This window comes from Amblyomma mixtum, chromosome 5 (genome assembly GCF_055824585.1).
Source record: "Amblyomma mixtum isolate Tamu chromosome 5, ASM5582458v1, whole genome shotgun sequence".
NCBI lineage: Eukaryota > Metazoa > Arthropoda > Arachnida > Ixodida > Ixodidae > Amblyomma > Amblyomma mixtum.
The window spans coordinates 52,237,374-52,259,344 of record NC_143016.1 but is presented as its reverse complement, the minus strand read 5'-3'; the positions used below and the strand labels follow the sequence as shown (position 1 = coordinate 52,259,344).

The 21,971-nt window shown below is 44.2% G+C and overlaps 3 protein-coding genes across 6 annotated transcripts in view; 2 read left to right on the top strand and 1 right to left on the bottom strand.

Annotated features, from left to right (window-relative positions):
• Positions 1–793, top strand: part of LOC149342159 (uncharacterized) — a 174,303-nt gene extending 173,510 nt beyond the window's left edge. For both annotated transcript variants that reach the window (XM_089544415.1, XM_089544414.1), the window contains exon 84: positions 272–793. In XM_089544415.1, the coding sequence (XP_089400541.1) occupies positions 272–472 (201 nt within the window). In that variant the 3' untranslated portion in view covers positions 473–793. The remainder of the gene's footprint in view (positions 1–271) is intronic.
• Positions 794–5,130: 4,337 nt separating this feature from the next.
• Syx8 (syntaxin 8) lies at positions 5,131–12,441 on the top strand. 2 transcript variants are annotated; one of them, XM_089544413.1, is made up of 9 exons: positions 5,131–5,159; positions 5,461–5,560; positions 6,019–6,107; positions 6,187–6,300; positions 9,121–9,251; positions 11,350–11,442; positions 11,543–11,644; positions 12,053–12,143; positions 12,216–12,441. In XM_089544413.1, the coding sequence occupies exons 1-8, from the start codon at positions 5,134–5,136 to the stop codon at positions 12,115–12,117; spliced, it is 720 nt and encodes a 239-aa protein (XP_089400539.1). In that variant the 5' UTR covers positions 5,131–5,133; the 3' UTR covers positions 12,118–12,143; positions 12,216–12,441. The 2 variants fall into 2 exon arrangements, with proteins under 2 accessions (XP_089400539.1, XP_089400538.1); XM_089544412.1 differs by having other exon boundaries at positions 5,134–5,159; positions 12,053–12,138.
• Positions 12,442–13,392: 951 nt separating this feature from the next.
• Positions 13,393–21,971, bottom strand: part of LOC149342154 (netrin-1-like) — a 170,430-nt gene continuing 161,851 nt past the window's right edge. Inside the window, exons 6-8 of one of the 2 annotated variants that reach the window (XM_089544411.1) lie at positions 21,476–21,664; positions 17,934–18,053; positions 13,393–15,163 (exon numbers count right to left, since the gene is read on the bottom strand). In XM_089544411.1, the coding sequence (XP_089400537.1) occupies positions 15,048–15,163; positions 17,934–18,053; positions 21,476–21,664 (425 nt within the window). In that variant the 3' untranslated portion in view covers positions 13,393–15,047. Of the gene's footprint in view, positions 15,164–16,001; positions 18,054–21,475; positions 21,665–21,971 lie in introns of both variants that reach the window. The other variant, XR_016283006.1, reaches the window with a different exon arrangement.

The following is a 21,971-nucleotide window of genomic DNA, read 5'->3' as shown; positions in this document are numbered from 1 at the left end:
CGGGAGCTAAGCGCAGACACATGCTGGCATTTTCATCTAATGGCACTCATATTGCTTACACAGTAAAATCCCCTTATTACAATAATTTTAAGACAATTCAACCTCTTAATGTTTTATATTCAGCTAATCGCAATTCACAGCTTACTACGCTCAGCTTATTGCAGCTTATATCATGGTATGAAACTTGCGCGACCTTGTGTTTGAACAAAAGGCATCACTGCACAGAAACAGGAGCTAGTCTTGTTTTAATACCATTGATAATTTTTTGCAGGTTTTCGTGAACTTTGCTCGACAACAGTCCGATGAGTCAGCGCTACAAGTAGCTCAAGAAACAACAGCTGATACATCCACTGCTACAAAAAAGAATGGCTTCATCAGCGATGAAGTGTCTGCAGTCAACATTCACAGTCCTAAGATGCTGCTGCCAGCAGATGGGACATGCTATTTGAATTGCGAAGCAACAAGGTTTTAGCCACGGAAGCAAAAATGGCTGGTCCTTCAAATTGCCTTTGCATTCAAGTACGACAACACAACATTCTGCTCAGAGGAGCAAGTAGCATGTAGGGCATTTTACATAAGCTAAATGCAAGTATGAAAGGAGTCCCATTTTTCATCACTCGGAAGCGCAAGTGTCCATGACGACATGACGCTGCCAAAACTATCTGCTTCATGCCTCAGTGTACCACGGATGTGCAGTATGTTTGATTTTGGAGTGTGTTTCACCTGCTGCATCAAGTGTTGTTGAAGACAAGAAATTGTAAATAAACTGCATTAAAAGAATGGTTTGTGTGAATTGCTCACATTTGAAGCCTAACAAGCGAGCCTAACGGCGTCCTGATGGCGCCGGGAAGAAATGGAAGGGGATAGGAAGGCGATGCGGTATGCACTCCGGACCGACCAACGCACCGAGCCAGATTCACGTGAGCGCCACTCGAGGCAGGCGATGCGGTGTGCACTCTGCACCGAACGGCGCACCGAGCCATATTCACGTGAACGCCACTTGAGTTGAGGAGACGACTGCCGCCGTCTCGACGGGAGTAGGCGCCGATGAGAAATTGCGTCGTACGATCGCTTACACTTGGGACCTTTTTTGGATTCCCCGAGAACCTAAATCCATGCAAACCTCTGCCCCCACATTTCTTAATCTTCTCAGCTAGCTAGGACAGCACCTTTTACCCATTTCATTTCGAGACTAATGAGATTGTAATTTCTCATAGAAGAATTTTTCACTGCATAGCCAGTCATTTTTTAGACGCAGTGTGTTTGCGTGCTCTTTTTTGCATGCTTGTTTAGCACGGGAGGGGATAGAAGCCAAATGCTCAGTGTTCCTCAGCACCTTCTTAAAGCAACTGGGGCTCTTCAAGCCAAAAAAGATTGAGAAGCCCAGACCTACATCTAAAGAAAAAAAAACAGAAGCATGAAAAAGGAAATGACTTACACATTACATGGTTGCCTACAGTTAAGGAAGCTGGAAATGCTACAATGCAGATACACGCCCATGCACTGATTTGCTTCTCTTTTCAATGCACGATAAAAATGAAATCTCCATTTTATTGCACAGAGCTTCAGTTAAAAATGTAGTGTCTGTGAAAACCCTACAACATATATTTGTAGTAAGCGATGTCTCCATGCTCATATTGTCAGACTATTTCTGATGACAAAGAAGACGTTTTATTTTATTCACAACAAGGAAGCCAGGTAAGCACTGAAAATAGCTCCACGATAAAAATTGTCCATAATATCTTACACTTGCCTCAGCACTCATCTTCCTCCGACAGACGTTTTCTCAACATTATAAAATGCAGCACTATTAACGTGCTATGCTCATTAGTACAGGCAGCAGTGAACACTAGGGAACTAAAAGTACAAAGGGAGCAACAGATCTATAGGTGCCCAGCTGTCGTTATACAGTGCAAAAAACAGCAAGCCACATTTTGTTCAAACAATTCATTCCTTGGGATGCAGAGCCATTCCATTTGTATACAATGCTCATTTCTACTTGAGAAACACTGCTCTTTTTCCACAAAACACATGTTGATGAAAATTTGCATTCAATATTATTTGTGGTGCTCTACTCAGCTGAACTCTCAGCCACCTTTCAATGGCCCCTTGAGCACTAGTAATTAAGGAAGCTGAAAAGCCTGTGGAGGGGTACATGCAGAATTATTGTGATGGCAAAGAATGGGTTATGTGACTAGTTGTGACCATGAATTGCCTTTGTTTTGCACGTGAGCGCAAAAAAACAATCTAAAAACATCAGACGAGCTCAGTTCATTAGTCCATCTATAAATTACGTCAGGTTAGAACATTCCTTTTTAACATCATTTTTGAAACACAAGTCCACAAAAAGCATGGTAAAAGTCAAATGAACAAACTTCAATAGCCACTCATGGCTCCACTAAGTCTTGTTGCCATGTCAGGAAATGCAGAGGGTTACAGCAAATGGCAGAAATGTCGGACAGTGTATCAGCTAAGGAGTGTAGAAATATCTAAGATGTCAAAACGTCCAGGAACTTCCATCTGAAGTTCACTGCTACAGAGTATTTTATTGTGCTCCACTTAGCTGAATCATACATAAGAATGTGTCTTTTCAGATAAAACTGAGAAACTCTAAAAAGCACTTGCTGGTAAAGCTATCTTGAATTCAAATTTATCCAAAAAACTCTTATTCTGAAAAGGATCTGGTATTGAAACACCAGCAGCTGTCCTGTGACTTTTGAATGCATTTTGCGGCAAGACATCAGGATGCCCGATATCCCGTGTGACAAAGGGCAAAATAAAGAGCTAACAATATAATATGTGGTTTTCGAGTACACCACCCCAGCTTAAACCACTCATCTTCATGCCTGCTGAATGCTGCCCTTCAGCCAAGAAGTTTTACTATGCACATCTCTTCTGATGTTAATCCGTTAATGGAGTTCTTTCTAGCAGCGGTCTCCGCATGTGCAGGCTTTAAAAATTAGAAGGCAAAGAGGAACCAAACGTTTGGGTATGGCTTAGAAGGGGTCATATTGGAGAATTAAATTATTGCAAATGAACTACGATATTATTCAGTGGAAATAAAAAACCCAAACGTAAAGGCGGAATTGCCTCAAATGTTTAACACTTATGAGACATCGTTTGTACCTTTTGCACAAAAAATACCGATGTTCCGTGGATTGCAGCAGTGTTCTCATGGTATGAAACCTATGACGAGAGGAAGTTGTTGAACAAAACCTGTTTTGGTTTATATATGTCCTGTGGAATGGCTCATAGTTTCGCCATTGAATCCACCCTCTGGGTTCTCCGTGGCAGCCACCTCCCGGGTGCACATATATTCCTCCACTCTCGGCATAACCTGCCAAGCCTCTCCACTTTGTCGCCAGCCCACCTTGGCATTAGGCAAGTGGCATGCCATGATAGGAAGATGGTGGTAAATGAATTGTATTTAGTTAAATCCAAAGCAACTTAAACTGATTAATTAAACTAAAATCAATTCAATTTGATGCTGTAGATCCCATGGCAGGCCTGTATGGCTAAATCAAAGCTATAACAGCTTTTGCTGTAAAACTGAAATGTTATGAAGTTCTAACAGCCGTAAAGACCCTTGAAATGAGTGGGTTATTAATGAAAAAAAAAAAAATGCACAGCTTCTTTTGGCAGCAACTAGCTAAAGAACATCCAGAATCCTCTCTCTTGCTCCTACATGAGCACTCATGTGAACGCCCTTATATTCTATTTGAACCAATTTTTATAGGTGGTCCTCATTATTTTTAAGCAAGTAAAATGCTGATTACACTCTGTGAGGAAAGTCTCAATGATGATGGTGATGAATTTTTATGATGCAAGGGCACCTTTGGCTGAAGTGCACCACGGTACACGGTATTTTTCCTCTTCACAAGGTGGGGTCAAAGACCAATTTCCCGTGCATTTCGCCCCAGATAGGCCAAGCACCAGGCCAGGAGAAAGCTTGTACATGTTGTATCAGCGGTGGATACCCCGTGGCACTTGGCATCGAACCCACACCTCACGCATATGCGAGGCAGATTCTCAAACCACTAAGCCGCCGCTGCGGTCGAAAAAGTTATAACGATTTCAGCTGCAAGCTGATCCGCTCCAAAATGTGATGACGACAGACTTCGTATTTTGCAATGCATCTCATAGTACCATGCCACTGCAAAGCCAACCAACCTTCCAAAGGTATGATTTGTCTCTCTATCTTTGCCATATATTTTAAACCAGTAACGGTTGTGATGGGACTGCAGTAGAACAACCTCCCCAACAATCTGCAGTAGAACAGTCACTGTAGTGCCTCTGGACAACATGTACAGACAAGCGGATTAGTACCGTCATGATGCACCCGTGCAGGTGATGAACAAGGGAGCCACAACACTCCCGAAAAGACGTTTACTTTTTGACCATGGGCGGTCAAGGCCAATGAGCTTTAACTACTCGCGAAGGAAACTGGCTCCCAAACTATTCTGCGATAACTTACGATATGCCAGTCCCGCAACGGGGCCGATAATGCGTACTGATACTTCAACTTTACCATATTAAGTACAGCCAGTAAAGTACGCTGCCGTCGAGTGCACCTTTGTTTCGCATATTCGCCATGGTGCTTTCAACTGAGAACAATTGATATATATGACTGCTGTAACTAAAAGCTGAATCATATACTACCAAGGAGATATACGTACTGCTGACTGTGAACTGCGCGGTGGCTCAGTGGTCAGAGTAGTGCTCAGCTGCTGAGCCCGAGAACGCGGAGTCAATCCCAGCTGCGACGGCCCCATTTCGGTGGAAGCGAAACAAGGCGTCCGTGTACTGTTAGATGTCAAAGCACGCTAAAGAACTTCAGGTGGTCAAAATTAATCCGGAGCCCCCTACTATGGCTTCCTCATAGTCCAGGTATTGCTTTGGGATGTTAAACCTCATATACCGCACCATACTAATGACTGTTTTCGAAGGGTTTTCATAAACACCGCCCTAAAGCCACCTTCGGCCACATGCCCGGCCCCGGCCGGCGCACCTAGAGATATTGCAGCTGTATAGAAAGGGAAAAGTGGCGATCCAACTTGTAGCGCTACCTGCCACCATACTCTCACAACGACATCAGCTGATTGGCTTCATTTGTCTACGGTTCAGTTGTGCAAAATGGCGCTGAGTGGGGCCGATCCGTGGTGGGTACTTCGCTTCTCTGCGCTAAATAGTGTTGTTTTCGTGCTAACTGCGTGAGAATTAATACCACGCTTCAGTTTTTTAGTGTTTCCTCAGCGCCCCCCTCTGCGAGTGTTATTGGTTTATGTTAAGGCCAGTATCATGCTCTCTGTGCTGTATTGCTGCTGTCGGTTTACGCCTTCATATCTTGTCAATCAAGCCGCTAGCGCCGCTAGTCACATGGGCCTGGCTGCTTTTGTAGGATGTCTTTTACTGCGCGGTTAACCACTCGTGATTCTTTAAGCTCGTGTGTTCTGCTTCCAGGCTGACAGCTCACGATGCTTTGGAGACAAAAAGACGAGAAATTATGGGCCTCATTATGCAACGGAACCAATACGGGAGACAAACTGCTATCTATGTTCAGGTCAGTGACAGGCTGGGATATTTTGGTTTTTCGTTTAATATAACTAATGTAAGATTTATGCTCGCTGCAGGTGTCACTCGCCTGTCTCCAACGCGCTTATTTTGGCAATCAGCCAGTCCCTTAGCTAAGCTGTTTGGCCAGCAGTGTGTGCATAGCGATCGAAATCAGTGTTCTCATGTGAAGATTCACACATGCTAAGAGAGTTCTGTTTAAAGTTCACTAGTAAGTCCTTTCTGCTAGTGAGTGTGGTTCGACAGTGTTTCAGCTCACGTAAGCTAAACCACAGATCAAACCTTGTGCCAATATTTGGACAAGGCGCAACACTATGCGCTTGCATAGTACATTCTTGCTTTTGTTGTTTGAATAAAATTTTTGCTTACACTTATGCTGCTGAGCCATCCATTGATGTCCTTTACATTTTTAATCCTGGTGCTCCATCCTGGTGCTCCTGTTTTCAGACTACCGGCAAAGCACGTCAAATGTTTCGGCAGTTTATGACAGATGTATCAAAGCTCCAAGACGACCTGACCAACAATTCACTATTAATGTATCCTTTACTGTATTGCGGGTTGGGCGAAAGTGCAGGTCTGATTGTACAATACTTTTACCTTGACAAGTCTACTCAGCACCTCAGGAGAAGTGGAGCGGCGCCAGTATATGGTTAACACGCTGCTAAACAAAGGGCGAGAAATGGATGCGCTGCTGGCGAACAAAGCACCCGTACCTGGTCAGCCTGGAAGGTTGTATATTGTGTTTGTTTGTAACATGTTTGTAGCCTAGTGCTTGCACTTTTCAATGATTGTTTTCTTTTTTGAAGTGAAAATGTGGCCTTGCACAGTACACCCTTTTAACAGCTTAGTAGTGTCATGTGAATATCAACTGGTTTCTTGATCAGGGCCCCATGACTGAGCAAATCTGCAAACTCGATAAGAGCGGGGCAATCGTCTGCTAGTCTGTTCCTAAAGCTACCAGCGGCCCCCGATCCCTTTGTTTGCTTACCACACAATTTGATGTACCTGTCAATGAAAGCTGAAAAATACTGCAGCTGTTAAGTTGCATTTGTTTTGAGATTAATTTTTTCTTTGCATTTTTATCTCCTAGTGATCAAAGAGATGGGCCAGAACTGTTCCTCTAAGCGTCTGGAAACAAAAGAATAAGCGAAGCAGTGACTGAGGGATCCCCTTGGAACTGAGCATGCTGATAGCAGTTAATGCCTTGGGGCTCGTCCTGCACATGCCAAGGAATGTGATAAGTGAAAGAAAGAATTGAGGGTCCACGCACAGCTTTTAGAGCACCCTAGGTGACAACTGCTGCCCAGCCCTGTGCTTCGTGCGCATGCAGCAACTCTCGTAGAGTTTGCCGATTTACTCCCTCAGGGTGCTGATGAAGAGAGTAGTCAACTCTCGCATGATATTGCTAGAAAATTGAAAGGGTATATGTTCACCAATGAACAAAACGTGATACTCTGAGCGCACTGCCTTGAGTGTATTTGGCGGTGTGTGGTGCCTGTTTCAAGGGTTTTGAAAGGAAAGGCTCTTTCATTTGAAAGGTGTCTGGATGTTTCTGGTGCTTGCTTGTTTTTGAGGGTTTCCTGAGGCATGTGTTTCCTGAGTTCATCACTGTCTCTGCCTTACAGGTTTTTTTTTTTTCTGGTTTACCTTGGGCAATTGAAATGAGCTTGATATTTTATTCGGGCGGAGTATAGCTGTGTGGTGATGCTATTTTTATTGGATTTTATATTATGCCTAAAACTTGTTTATTTGCTTTCCTAAATTTACCATTTGTGGAAATTTGTAAGCCATCTTCTCTGCAAGCCTTGTTTTGCAACCAAAAGGTCTCGAACCCAAATGACACACTCACATTCTTCGAGCAAATGAATACTCGGGATGGTCGCACTCTGCCTGCAGCAGAGTCTAGGTAGGAAAAGGAGGGAGACCGTCCTTTGTCATCTTGCAGTGGGGAGTGAGTTGTTCCTTGTTCTGGCTTGGGCTATGGTGGGGGGTGAAAGGAGGAAGTTGGATCAACGGTGTTGCTTGGCAGAAGATTTTTAGAAAATTTAGTGTGAGGTAGCTCACTACTGCCGGCACAGGAGCAAAGGCCCATTTCCTTCTATTTTCTGCCTAGCCTCCACTGCAATGCTACAGAGGGTTGACTGTGATCCCTTCTTCTATACTGTACCATTGTACTCTTTCAACAGCTCTCTCTGGGCCATCTTTAAGTAAACTGGCGACATTTTAGTGATTTTACTCAAAAGGAGAACTTAACTCATTGTTTTCACAAAGAATGCGAGAGTGGCGTCTGGGAACGAGACCTTTTGGTTGGAAAACAAGCCTTGCGAAGAAGTTGACTTACAGATTTCTGCATATAGTCCCCAGGGATTTCTATCATATCCAATATTTGGCTAGTCAACCCCAAATATTAAAATATATTAAGTCGGGAGGGCAGGACGGGGGTGGCGACTGTAGGGCTGAAAGTTTGGGACAATTTGCAAATAAAGGACACTTCACCTCGGGAATTTTAGAAATACTGTTCACACAGCTTCAGAGTACAGCTGCATTCCACGACAGCCGCAGAGATGCACCAGGCAATAAAAATGCTGAGCAAATACGCATACAGTTTGGTCAGGGCTCAAGAACACTTCCAAAAAAAAAAAAAAAAGAGTGGAAGACTCCGACTCTGGAAGAACCCAGCATCGCCACTGAGCAACATTGTGCGCATGCCCAAATGGCTGTCCGACCCCGAGATGTGCTTCATCCGACTGGACAGCAAGCACCTGCAGCACAGGATCCAGGTCTTAAACGCCACGAGGAGATTCACAACTTTGTAAACAATTTGTATGCCCTCGTAGAGAAGCTCATCTCCAAGAAAAACTGCATGGAGGTCGTGTCGCCCTACTGGCAAGAACTTTTTTTCAATCCAATCTTGTCCTTTTACATTAACCGGGGCACAATTCTCAATTTTAACAGACGTTCAAACTTTCCCATGCAAGACACAGTAAGCTGCTGCATTCCAGTATGGAACGAGCCAAACTGTGAATTGACCGTGCTCGACACGGCAAAGAAAATTGTTGGGTGTGAAATGTACTCGGTGGCCATCAAGTACTCCCAGGACCAGACCATCTCCCGGATGCCAGTCATTGGCCACTGATGACGCTCTCAACCACTGTATGTTCCACTATCAATAGAAGCTCTGTCCCGCCCTGAAGCACTGCGACAAGATCCATCCATTGGCCTTAATTGACTTGTTTGATAATTACGTCGCAGACGGTGGCTGTATCGCCACTGGGGCCTTTGTTCACCCTCAAAAAACTTTCATCCTAAGTACTTGGTCAATTCTTCGCATTTTACTACGACACCACAGACGACAAGTCTTGTACTCGTTGGATGTTCTTACATTAAATAGATTCATTATTTACGGGGGTGGCTTAAGTTTGGTTAATGTAGCCTAACTACCATTTTTTGCAAATGTGTGAATGAAAGGGAAACATCGGTACCAGTTTTCTTAATGCAACTTTTGTCACTGCTGCCCCTGCGATATGTTTGCTTTTCTTGTGCTTCCAGGAAGGAGCTTTTTGGTACTGAGCTTGCCAATGTGGCTGTAAGTGAAGGTGGTTGGAATGGAGAGGAGACTGAGGCCACACAGAACCTTACTGTTGGTGAAATCAGGGAGCAGCAGCAGAGGGTACTGAGAGGTATGTGCTGATAAACATTACTCTCTACAGTAGTGACAAAATCGAACGGAGTTGCAGCACCTTTCAGGTTAAGCTTATTGGTTAAGGTTAAGTGGTGTTGTTGTGTGTCCTTCTTGTTCTGGTCCTTTGTCTGTAAGTGCTGTTTGTTCTCAAGATGTTCCCCAACCAACTCGCCCAGCAACACACCTTGCTCAAGTCCTGAGTGTTTTTTTGGGGTGTTCATGACAAGACGTCAAGCAACGGGCTGCAGCATGGAATATCTGTTCATCTCACTTTCTCTATGGAATGAGTTCTTGAAATAACTGGGAGCTATGCAGTACTGCTTCTTCACAGTTTTTGAATTCTGAGCCAGAGCACAGAGATGAGTCGGAGCATAGAGAGCGACAGATTGAGCATTGAAAAAGATTTGGGGAACAGAGTGTGAGAGCACGCTGGTGGTCCCAACGGTACGGCGAAAATTTTTTAGACTTGACGGCGGTCAGGGCGAGACCAGTGACTTTGCCTTGCTCTTCTACTTCAAAAAAAAATCTTGATTATACTAGTGTCTTTACTATATCAGTTGTTGGTGATGGCATGGTTTTGAGGATGCTCTCTGGCGATTTATGAAACACAAAGCGTTGGTTTATTGAAGAAACACTCAGAAATACCATCCATTCTTCTTCTTGTTCCTTTATGTGTTATTTTCAGTTATGACATTTTTATGTTGTCACACTTTGATTTCTTCTACGTCTTGTGTAAGTACTGCATTTGCACGAATACAATTTGGCTACGATTTTAACACGAGTATGATTCCATGTGAAAACTAAAGCTTTGCATGAACACAGTGTCGTCTCCTGCAGCCTCGGTGCCATTTAGGAGGCAATAGTTAAGAAATGTGCACAACAGACAAGCGCGGTAAAACCGCCCACGCATTGCCGCCACTTCCCCATGCTTCGTGCTGTGAATGTTCTCCATTTTCTTCCCTTCCCTACACTTCACTGCACATTTACTGGCTTTCCTTTCTCAGCGACCCGCACCGCCTTCTTTCTATGTTCATAGCCAAATTTACTTGTTTTTCCGCGCGCGCCGCGGGCTTTGCCTCTCAGTCCTAGGGCCTCTGAAAGTTGGCTTTTTCTCATAGCTCACTAGCTTAGTGGTGAAGCCATCTCAAAGACTGCCGTTTTAGTGTATTTGGTACCCATTTGCCTGCGAATGTTGCCCTCCCGATCCCAGACTTCGCGCGTTTCACGATGTTATTCCGCGGGAAGTACGTCGCCACGGTCAGACGCTCTTTACTGCAGCCGTTTCTTGAAAAAAATCATTAGTGTAACAAAAAAAAGCAGAATCGACTGCAGTTTCACTATACCATATTAGAGATTTTACTGTGTCACAGATTACAGTGGTGGGGTTCTAATGTAGTTTAGAGGCCTTTTGTGACAGAGCAGCAATGTTTCGCATTGTACTCTTAGGGGCAGCTTGAGTGTCGTTCAAGCTTTCTACCTCAGTATATCACGTAATCAAGCTGTGCTCAAATTTCATGTTAGGCAGTAGTGTAATCATTGGTCAATTTTTTCGTGACCCCTGTCAGATTCGTATCATTGAGATTCATCTGTATTTGTTGATGCTTTAGCTGTCTGGCATTTTGGCGGGGTGATTTTCACTGTTGGGGAAATCATTGAGAGGCTTTCCTGGTCTCGTTCACTACCCCTCTGTACACTCAGTGACAGATTAACTCTCAGCATGAATAAGCCAGAGAAGGCCCTTAATAATTTTCTTCATTATGTAATATCAGTGACATCAACAGCCTGAAGTTTCAGCGACATTTGAGTTCTGATTGAAACTTCTTATCTTCAGGGGGCTGTTCTTTCGAATGTTGAGGGCACTTGTTTTGAAGCCTTCTGCGAGACCTTTTGTGCAAACAAAATGCTTGTGACAATGCCACCAGTGCTTAGCATTCTTTGGTTTGCATAAAAATTAAAATCAAGCTTTACCTTACCTTTGTATGAAGCCTTTCATTTCTTCTGTTGGTCCTGAAAGCAACATGTATTGGTGATACTTGTTGCATGCATTCAGCAGGCTGTGTAAGAAGTGTGCCCATGGTGTAATCTTTGTGTTCCAGAACAGGACAGAGGCCTTGAAGGCCTTTCTCATGTTTTGGGTCGCCAGAAGGAAATGGCCATTGGATTCAATGAAGAGCTGAATCTTCACAATGGTTAGTTCTTTCACGTTACTCTTAATATGTGAGCATGGCTTTAGGACTAGAAACTCCTCTTAACACTGAAGACTGAATTATCAAATGCTTTACTTTTCAGAGATCATTGATGACATTGGTGAACACACTGACCGCATGAGAGATCGCCTTATAAGAGAAACAAAGAATGTGGCTATAGTGGACAAGAAGTCTGGAACCTGCTGTAAGTGTCTTTTGTTTATGTGGACAAAGTGGTTTGTTGCCTCATTTGTCAGTGGTATGCCATAGTTTAAAGTTTGTTCTGAGGCCATTAAGCTGTCAAGCAGAGTAGCCATTTGTTCTCTTTGTTTGTGGTGGATCGCATGACGACAGAATTTGCACCAGCATTTTAATGTTCTGCTGCATCCATGTTTTATTGTGACGTTCACAGCAGTAGTCACTAAAGAAATATTTTCTCACACTTGCTGAGCTGTGCAGGAAACGGTGAGAAAGATGAAATGCTGGGAGTGATGCAAGTAGGCTAAAAAAAAAAATACAGGCCATGTAACACTTTATATGGTCGAAGGCTGCTCCAACACCCATTTGCTTCATGAAAAAGTTGCTTATTGAATTTGTTTCATTGTTGTTTCAGGGTACTGGGTTGTCATTGTTCTCCTCATGGTTGCCATAATTGTTGTTGCTGCTGTCAAGTTCTGAATGAATGCATGTTCGAGCTTGGTAAGGTGGGCTTCTTCTTTCTCGACATTACTGCCATCTTTACTATCCAAGTATGCTGTAATTTTTCTGACTTACAGGGGCTTTCTGGAGCAGGGAACTGCAATCAGTCTGGAAATTCTGCAAGATTGTTAGTGTTTGTACATAAGATGCATTTGTATGCTTATAATGAAGTGTTGATTTTTATACTTTGCGAATTAACCGACACTTCAAAATCACACCTTGTGCCTGCTTTATTAAAGGCCTGGGAATCAGTACACTTTTTTCACTGTACTCATTGAAGGAATAAATTATTTTCTTACATAATGCAAGTAATCTTCATTTCCTTTCAACATAAGTAGATTAGCATCTTTGTTTCAGTTGCACTGTGAAATGTCTAATAGCTCAGTGATATGGTTGTAAATACCGATTTTGAAAATCTTGCTCTAAAAAGTTATAGCTTAGGAAGCGCTGCTTGGTCGCAAAACCATTGAAGTTTATTGCAAAACAGCCCAGTACTCTGTTACTGAATAGGTACTACCTGTTAGGTACTTGGCATTTGTACTGTGTGCTGCTGCAATTACCTAATAGTGTACCTAGCATAGGACTGCTAGACCAGTGCTTAATTGGACATCCGTAAAGTTTTAGAGTGCCACAGGCAAGCTTATCCTTTTGGCAAGTTTTTGGTAAAATAACAATGCTCAGGCTTATCAATTTTATAGATGCTTTTCATATTCTTGTGCCCCAAAGAGCCAAAACACAAAATGAGTTGTGTGTTTTGCAATGCAAAGCATAGATTTCGGCTTACATTCTTGTCTGTTTCGTTTAGTGCAGTACACACAAGTATGGTCACAAGTGGTCACAAGTATGGTGAGGTGTTAGTGTTACCATGAGGCAAAAAAAAATAGGTTTGCAGAAAGGTATTTAGCCTGGCTGCCTCAACCAGTTTCACATGCGACCTGCAACCTTGAATTAGGAGGTATGTCATCTAAACTGATTAAGCTTCGTGCAGCTCTTTTTGGTTCCACCTTGTGTGCCGTTATGAAGCTACAGGTTTTCTTGTAACAGTTTGGTGGAGAAATGTAATTATTTTTTGTGACAGTTTGGTATTAGCTGCATGAATAAATTGGGTGTTTTCAGTCTGCATGCCTAGAATAATAATGCGGTACCTTTGGCATGAACCATCATGCTTACATGCCTTTCGTTACACTGTGTCATCGCATGAAACCAGCAAAAGTACTAAGCCAAGTGCTTCTGTAAAATGAAAGTCTGAGACAATGTTTGTTTCACAAGCATATATTCTTAAACCTTTTTTTTTTTCATTTGGAAACGATAACACAAAGGGAAGCATACAAAAAGTGTATGGCACATCACGGGTACATTTTAAACTGGGGTTTCGCAAATTTTTGCTTTCTTGTGCACTGAAAATTCTCTGAAGTCTCTCATTAATTCCTGTAACACTGTTTTGTATGCAGTCTTGCAACACAATGTTGTGAATACACACACAAAACAAGCATACATGATGCTGGGTGGTACTTCATCTCATCGATTTGCTTCTGTCCATAACTTCTTTTTTTTTTTTCGTTTCTACTCATGCTTCTTGTTTTCTTGGATGCAGTTAGCAGACAGAGGGGTTTCGTTGCAACCATTCTGGAGTTACCACCCGTAAAGGCAGTTGAAGTTGATAGTGGCCTTGTGATGTGGAGACATTAAATGAGGGCGAAAGCTGCAGTATTCACAATGCTGTCATGAGATGCACAGCTAAAGAAAAAACCTGCAGACCATGTAGAAACAGACCTGAGAGCTTGCAAGTGTAGCAACCATTGTAAAAGAAAATGACATTGCAATCATCATTTTTTTTTTTTGGCAAGACACAAAAGCTAGGCAACAGTCTTTGTCAAAAGTTTCCAGGCCACCAGGTTAGCTTTTGAGCCATGTAGTGGGGGCTCTTATAACCATGATGGCCGGGTGCTTTCGATGAAGGCTGCACACTGAAGTACAGGAGACATGGGCCTGCTTGGCTTGTGTTTTGGCACAAGTGTGTGGTGGAGTTTTCACAGATGGCTGTCAATCAAAAGCTCTCATTTCCACATATCTGGCAGCTCAGCATGACATCTGTAATGATTCTCACATTGCAGGTAACTATGGTATTCAGATATACAGAGTGGAGATAATTTCTTTTTCAGAGAAAAGTAAAAAAAATCTGCTCACAACCTAGTAAGCGACCTTGCCCATTCCCCTTTGATTTCACTGTTTGTATTAACAATGCTGAAACTATTGCTGGGAATTTCTTTGAGGTAGCAACATTTCTTTACCTCAGGAATGTGAGAGCACCTCCTTTGGTATTTATAACCAATGCTGTGGATTGGGTAGCTATTTTCATTCCATAAAAATGTGGGCATGGGGCCATCATTTAAATGCACCTTCAAGCAGTTTGTGGAGCCAATCTTTGCCAAAAGCTGTTAATAATTTGTTTAGTCTGTGTTGGATGTCAAACCGAATTTTGTTTGCACTGAGTTAGCATCAACAACACATTCATTCCTGACACTGCTGAAGTAATGAATACCAAGTTCAGTTTTTTGCCTAGTAGGGCCAGGATAAATTTTTGCACTACTAGTAAGCACAGGTGAGGGAGTTATATGCACCTATGAGCTCAATGATCATGACTATCAGTTGTAACTGCACTGGTGTTAGCATCGAAATGCAGGTATGATTTTCTTTTCTCTCAATGTTTTCATTTGCATAATGACATTTCAGCTCTCTGGCATAGACTGGCATTGCTTGATCTCATTAAGCATGAGCTTAACCACCTTACCTTGGAAAAGATGAAGGAAAAAGTGGTTTGACTAAGCAATCTGGAGTACTTTGACAACATCAAGTTCTTTTCGTGAGGGGACCTCCACAACTCTTTGAACACTGCTAGGGGCACAACATCAGGATGGTAAAATGTCGTCATCGGCAATGTCAAAGGACACCGTTTCATTGTGGTAAATGCTCATTAGACACTGCGTAAAGTGCGAGGGCTCCTCATAGCCTTCTTCAGACCATTCTGAAAACAAAAAAGAGAGGGTATTGCTTAGAATGGTAGCTTTTTTTCATTGCTAAAATTGTGTGCCACATTTAAATACAACTTAAGTACAGTTCTTTGCAGAAGTAAAGAAAAAAAATTTACAAAGTCACTGTACAACACTAGTACCAGGTGAATATGTGTTAACGCACACTTTGGTGGAGGGGATGCATTAGCATATCACAAGCACCGATTACAAGAGTTAATATGCATACACATGCTTCACATAGTCACTAGACACATGCATCACGCAATCATTAGAACAGAACTGTAGCCATAAAACATGCGGTATGTTCAAGTGGTATAACTTCTTCGTAACTGTTACTATATGTAATGGACCTAAATTGCCAATGATGAGACCTCTGTTGAGGAAAAAGCTCATTGCTGTTTCTTGACGATATCATTCAGTAATGTGGAAATTGTTTTGACCATTGTGGATCATTTCAATTTCAATAAATGTTATAATTGGTTTGATACTGCATGGAAAAATAGCAATTTTAAATGTTCAGTGAAGATTTGTTGCAGCATACGAGCAAATATGTTAGCTTTTGCCTTGCAGTTTAATTTGTTTAAATGCTCATGGGCTTGCTTATACAAGCAAATCATTAAGTACACATATACATGCCAACACATGACAAACAACCTATATGTAGTGTATCTACGCTTTCACAAAATTGTGAGGCAAGGATAGCCATGTCTGACACGGCAAAGTCCGCAAGGACAACAAAAGGGTGTTATTTTGTGGTACGTAGTGTCGTTTCACTTGCCACCACTGGGGAGAGTGGAATGGAGGTCCGCAGAAAGAGCACATATTACTCACATGACTAGTCAGGTTATGCAACTGCCGGAGAATATATGGCATTCTTCACAAACAACAAGTGGAATGCAGGTGCAAAATGGGCACGCTCGGCTGCATGACGAGAAAAAGAAAGCAGCTGCAAGAAGTAGGAAGGCCATACAAGCATCACCACCCACTGTAATCGTATTTTTTGTTGCTTTTGTCGTTCTTCAGTACCCGACCAACCACCAGTGAAATCTGCTGTTACAGGCCGATGTACGAATAACTGCCTGCAAGCACATCCAGATAACGACACCAGAGAAAAAAAAGGATTGTTAGTAAAATAAAACCAGAGACATATCACATTTTTTTTTCTCCATTGCATGCCGTATTCTTTGACATGACAGCCTGAGTGTAACGTTTGTGTTTTGTCAATGGATAAATTATACGCACTAAGCAGTGGTCACTTTCATTAGAATGCCACTTGTCCACAAAAGTTTCAGCCAGCGCAGAGAGGTGCGTTTTTTTTCCCTCCGTGTGTGCACGAGCAGATATTCGCACAGGGTTCATTATCTGGCCCATGGAGTGTGCAAGGCTACCTTTTGCCTTGTACACCTGCTGCATCACCATAAGGCACCCTGTCGCCAGATGTGCGCTAGACGTGACGCAAAAGTCGGGTGCATAGATGCCATGTTTCGTTCTGTTCTCTTTATAGTTTAAAGTTCAACATTGGTTAGGGAGTATAGCCCAACCCAGTTCCGTAGTAGAGTACCCAATGTGGCGATGTGCGTTCATACCTGACGCCATATCGAGGTCTGACTGTTTGTTATATCTTGCAAGATAACACCCATTGTGGAAATTAAGCGCATTCAAAAGTTACTGGTAGGGGATTTGCATCTTTTTTCCTTACATGGCATATCTGTCGTGCTCGTATTCTGAAGTTGAAAATTGTGGTGGAGATGCAAGCTCTGACTGCATTATAGTTGAAACTGTTCTGTGCTAGCAACTTTTCATTTTCTCCCGCTTTTCGCTTGCTTGATCACTGTTCTCATGGCGCGGTACAGGTGTGTATCTGATCTGAGGCAGTTACTGCACCTTTCCTTTCCTCGGAACCTCCTCTACGCCACGGCCGTGTAAAAAGGCAATGACATACTGCAGTGCATCAATACATTGTCCAATATCTTCACCCATAAGCAGCAGCCGCCGCCGTCTAGCAAGCTAAACAAGAAGTCTCGATAGGTTGTGTTCAACAGACAAGTTCTGAACAATGAAGTCTATTCAGAAGATGGTATGAAAATAGTGGCTTGGCAGACTTTAGTAAGGGTACCCATTCCAGTTGGAAAAGCACTTTTTCAGTCGAATTTCCGCTGGAGTGACATTTTCCAGCCGGAGCTACTCCAGCTGGAAACTATACAGCTGGGACCAAATGGAAATGTAAGTTTTCCTGCTGGAAGCAAGAACTACACCAGTTGGACATGATTTCCGGTTCAACAGTCTAGCTGGAATTGAAGGTTTCCAGCTGAAAAAATGTGGGTACTTGTTCAATAATCCAGCTGGAAATGTGAGCTTTTTTTTTTTTGGCCTGCAATCGAACCACTGATTAATCAGCTCGCCATAAATGCAGTGCGGTCCCGTGTGCAAATAGATTAAAACTATTTCCCGCTATTTTTCCTGGTGATAACTCTGCACGTGGTCACGCATTCTTTTGCCGGAATTTAGGTTTCTACGCAATAAATTCGTCATTTCGGCAGCATCGTAAACAACGAAGGGCAGGGTGAAAAGTGTTGCACTCAGGCTGTCACGGCGTGCTTTACCTTGGCTCTTAATGATGCATCGTCAGACAGAGCAATGCAGGTGAAAGCCCAAGACGACTTCGCGCGTGTTCGCATTCCGCTTGGGCGGCGTGTAAATCGGGTCGGTTGGTGGTGTGCGCGCTTCTCGTTCAGCCCGGCTACGTTCAATTCTTGCACCTGCCTTTCCTTTGCCGCCTTTGAAACTTTCGCAGCCTCCTTCCCCACTCATCCTTCCAGTCAATGACGATGCTGTTCTTGTCCGCCGTAAGGCCTGGCTGGCCATCATGGATCTCTTCGTTGCCTGCAGACAAGAAAGAGAGAGCACATGCTCAATGAATTAATAGTCGGCAGTTCCTACTAGGGGGGCATACAACAAAACTGCATTTGTGTGAGGCAACATGCCCGAATTCATCTATTCATCCCAGACTGCACAACTGCATCCACAGGACGTGTTTTTGACATTTCGTTGTCCTGAAGACGTACTCCACTGACTGCAGAAGTCCTCGCCAGGTCTTGTTGTCCGGTACATCCTATGGGCATCCTCAAACTTGCCCAGGAAGACCTTCTTAGTCTGTTTTCAGGATGCAAGGTGACTATTTCAAGGGGAGGATGTGAGTTAATATTAATTGTGAGCAGTATTAATATTCATGGACGTTTTAAAATGGCCTTTTTTATTGCGGTTTATTCTGAAAAAAAAACAAATTTCGCTAAAGTTGTATTACGCTCGACTGACTGGCAAGACGACGACAACCATAGCTCCGTCTGGATTTATGCTGCTTCAATCACAATAAGGCACTGAGACAGCCGTCAGTATATTTACTGAGGCCCAAAAGTCTGTCTAACCCCATCAGAAGCATGTAGTACTTAATACCCGGTAAACAGCAAATATATTTTAAGATATGTCCTCGGCATGTAATATCCTCGAGTCAGAATAGGGTATACACAAAAATTCCGCAAGTGCGCTTTCCCTCATAACTTTGCCCAAGTAAAAATGGCGGAGTCTTCTATAAAAACTGTGAGGGCTGCAGTGGCTACAGGAGAGGTGCGGATGGAATGCATGGATTATAATTTTGAAATAAACAAAAAACTAGTCCATCTTTCTCTGTTTCGGCCATAGAGGAAGGAAGGTCACATTTTTTGAAGCCGGCTCCCCCGTGTCCTCCGCACCCCTCTACCTGGCCGCCATCTCAGCGTGCTTGCGCATGCGCAGCGGACGACGCCGCGGCGCCCAGCGTTACTATTGGCTGCGCCTGCGGCCAAAGGCTCCCAGTAGTCCTTGGGAAAACGCGTTACTTCGGCGCGCTTTCTAGCGTGCAGCTCGTATAGCGAGGGCCTATCCCATGGAGGAAGGAAAGAACTCAGGAAAGGCTGTTGCGTCACATTTTTTGAAGCCGGCTCCCCCCTGCGCCCCCTTCACTTGGTCGCCGTCCCAACGCGCTTGCACATGCGCAGCAGGCAGTGGAGCTGACGACGCCACTTCGGCCGCCACTGCACCGGCGGCCGAAGGCTCGCAGTAGTCCTTGCGAAAGCGTGTGACTTCCGGCACAATTTCTGGCGTGCACCTCGGATAGCGAGGGCCTCTCCTGAGTTTTCCTTCCACCATGGCCTCTCCTTATTTTTCCTTCCTTCATCGTTTCAGCTGAAAAAGCATGGTCGGCCATCTTATCTTGGGCAACATTTTTATGTGGGAAAGCGCATTTGCGGATTTTTCATAGACCACTGTTCTCTTGCTTTATCACGACTGCACACAAACCTGCAGTTTTTTTACGTATTGCGAATGACGTGCGCGAGATAAAGCTAGCTTTATTTGACTTCAGTGCCTCAATACTGTCCTCCGATAAGACGTCTGTCGGGAGTTTGAAAAATTATGATCCTTGCGTTGTCCAGCAATGTCGTAACTGGGAACATCCTCATGAGGGGTGTTTGGCAGACGCACTCAAAACGTACTGAGGACATCTTGTTCGGGATGAGGACATCTGGACCATTTGAGGACATCCTTAGTAAATTTGTGTTCGGCGCAACGCTCAGGCGACGAAGCCCTGAAACCATGCGTTATGACCACAGGGACTACAAAAGGCGAAATTGGGATCTTTGGTGATCAGCAAGGCACGACAGGCACTGGTGGGTTTGTGGGCAAAGATACGAGCGGGCTGATAAGATACATTGCTTACATGCCTCTGCCGCAGTGCCACGGAAAGTTGTGAGTAAAAAAAATTGACAAGACGGTTACCGCTCTGCAACGCGAGAGTCAGCCACAGCTCTGAAGATATTTATATTATATAATATATTGAAGTAGAGAATATGAGAGTGACTTAATATATGTATGGTTTTAGCGCTCTCTTTAGCTGTACATACATATTCGCTTTTCGATTAGCTCTCCTAGCCGCTCTAGGAGCACGGCGCCATCGATGATCCTCTCCTCGGGCGGCGTGCTTCGCAGCAACTATCGCAGATAGACCGTGCTACATCGTCAATTCTCGCCGTACTCTCCACCTCCTTCCAGAGTAACTATACATCCGAATAGTTCCCGTGGCAACCACCCACCGATTCCGCCTTCTTACGTTCTCTAGCCATGCCCTCCATCCACTAACTATCCTCCAGCTGGGGATTCCTCCGCTTTCACCACACCCTCTTTCTTCCACGGTAGCCACCTTTCGGACGGTTCCCGTGGTAACCACTCTTCGGTTGCGCCTTCCGACTCTCGCCATACCCTCCTCCGCCTTCCAGGGCACTCCGGCTTGTTCCTGCGTCAACCATCTACCGCTTGCGCCTTTTTACGCTATCGCTGTACTCTCCTCCTTCCACGGTAAACATGGCAACGCACTCACCGCTTACGCCGATGACTGTAGCGGGATACAACTTAAAAACAAACAGCAGTTGCTAACACTGGGCCGCGGTCCGCGGCGTCCTTTATTACTCCGCTGGCCAACTGTAAACGAAATCAGCTTTTTAATGTTTGACTATATCAAACAATCCACGCATCAAAATTCTCAATTTTTTTCTTGTCATAAGCTTCTTGTTTACATAACAAGAAACGTTTAAGGAGCGGACTACTTTTTTTGTCGAGGAGGAATTCTGTGCGCGGAGGCTGAATGTGGGCGGAGCTTCTCTGCAGACTTAAGCTGTATCCGACTGTACGACATACTAGTCCTACGACGACAACGCGAAACCTAGGAACGGGCGCTTAACAGCTGTCGCTGTAAAAAATCCTGAGAATTAGTTGCTCATCTTGAAAATTAATCTAATGGCGGTAGGTGGGGTAGCAAGCTTTGATGCCGTGTTTATCAAAGTTTGGTGTATTCATGTCTCTTTTCTGGTGGGGAGGGTCCGGGCCATTGCGCATGCCACCGAGTCCTGGTATAAGGGAGCCGACCACATCCTGTCTGTCAATAAAAGTTTTGTTCCCTCCTTCCTTCCTTGGTAGATGTTGGATATAATACTCAGTGAGAGCACATGATGCACTTGTGCACGCAACTATGGAACACATGCGCCTTCTATTCATATCCTCTTAAGTCTCGCGACGCTAAGCGCCACCGCCCCAGTGCTACAACGCGTTAATTACCTATCCTGATTGCGTCCTTGCTGTTGAAGTTTATCTCGTGGCCTGTAGACGCCCATATATTCTGCCGAAGTTTAATTGGCGCGAGTCAAACGTTCTCGATCCCAAACCGGCAGCCTTTTATTGGCTGATTCAAGATCCGACGGAATGAGTAATGTGCTCACCGAGAATGAGGTAGCTGCTCTTCAGCCTGAGCTTGGGGCATTTGCAGGCCAGGTCGGCCATGGGCACCCAGAGGTAGTCGTTGCCACGCCGAACCTTGGACGGGCCGTACTTGAAGATGTCCACCACCTGGATGCTGAAGCGCACCCAGCTGCCCACGGTCTCCCGCGACAGCACGTTGGCCTGGATGGCTGCGGCAGCATAGCAAGGCCACGCGTCACTGGGTCGCCACAGACAATCGCTATCAGCACGGCGACTCGATGAAAGAGGGCGTTCAGAAATTCGCGCAGTAATTAATCTTGAAGTAAGAAGGGGAAGTAGGGCTGGCTTGGACGCTCCATATATTGTAGATTTTTCAGGAAGAGGTTAGTGAAGCGGAAAATGGAAGGGAATGGTAAGCATGGACACAGCAAAATGCATTTGACCGCGTTTGTGGCCAGGGACGTGTGAACGTATCGCTAAGAAGGCCAGATAGAGTATCCGAATGAGGCGGTGCAC

Bases quoted from the DNA above. Each gene is read 5' to 3' on its own strand.
- Syx8 (XM_089544413.1), top strand. From the start codon at position 5,134: ATGGCGCTGAGTGGGGCCGATCCGTG. The intron at 5,160-5,460 runs GTGGGTACTTCG...TTCTGCTTCCAG, and splicing joins CTGAGTGGGGCCGATCCGTG to GCTGACAGCTCACGATGCTT. The intron at 6,301-9,120 runs GTTGTATATTGT...TTGTGCTTCCAG, and splicing joins GTACCTGGTCAGCCTGGAAG to GAAGGAGCTTTTTGGTACTG.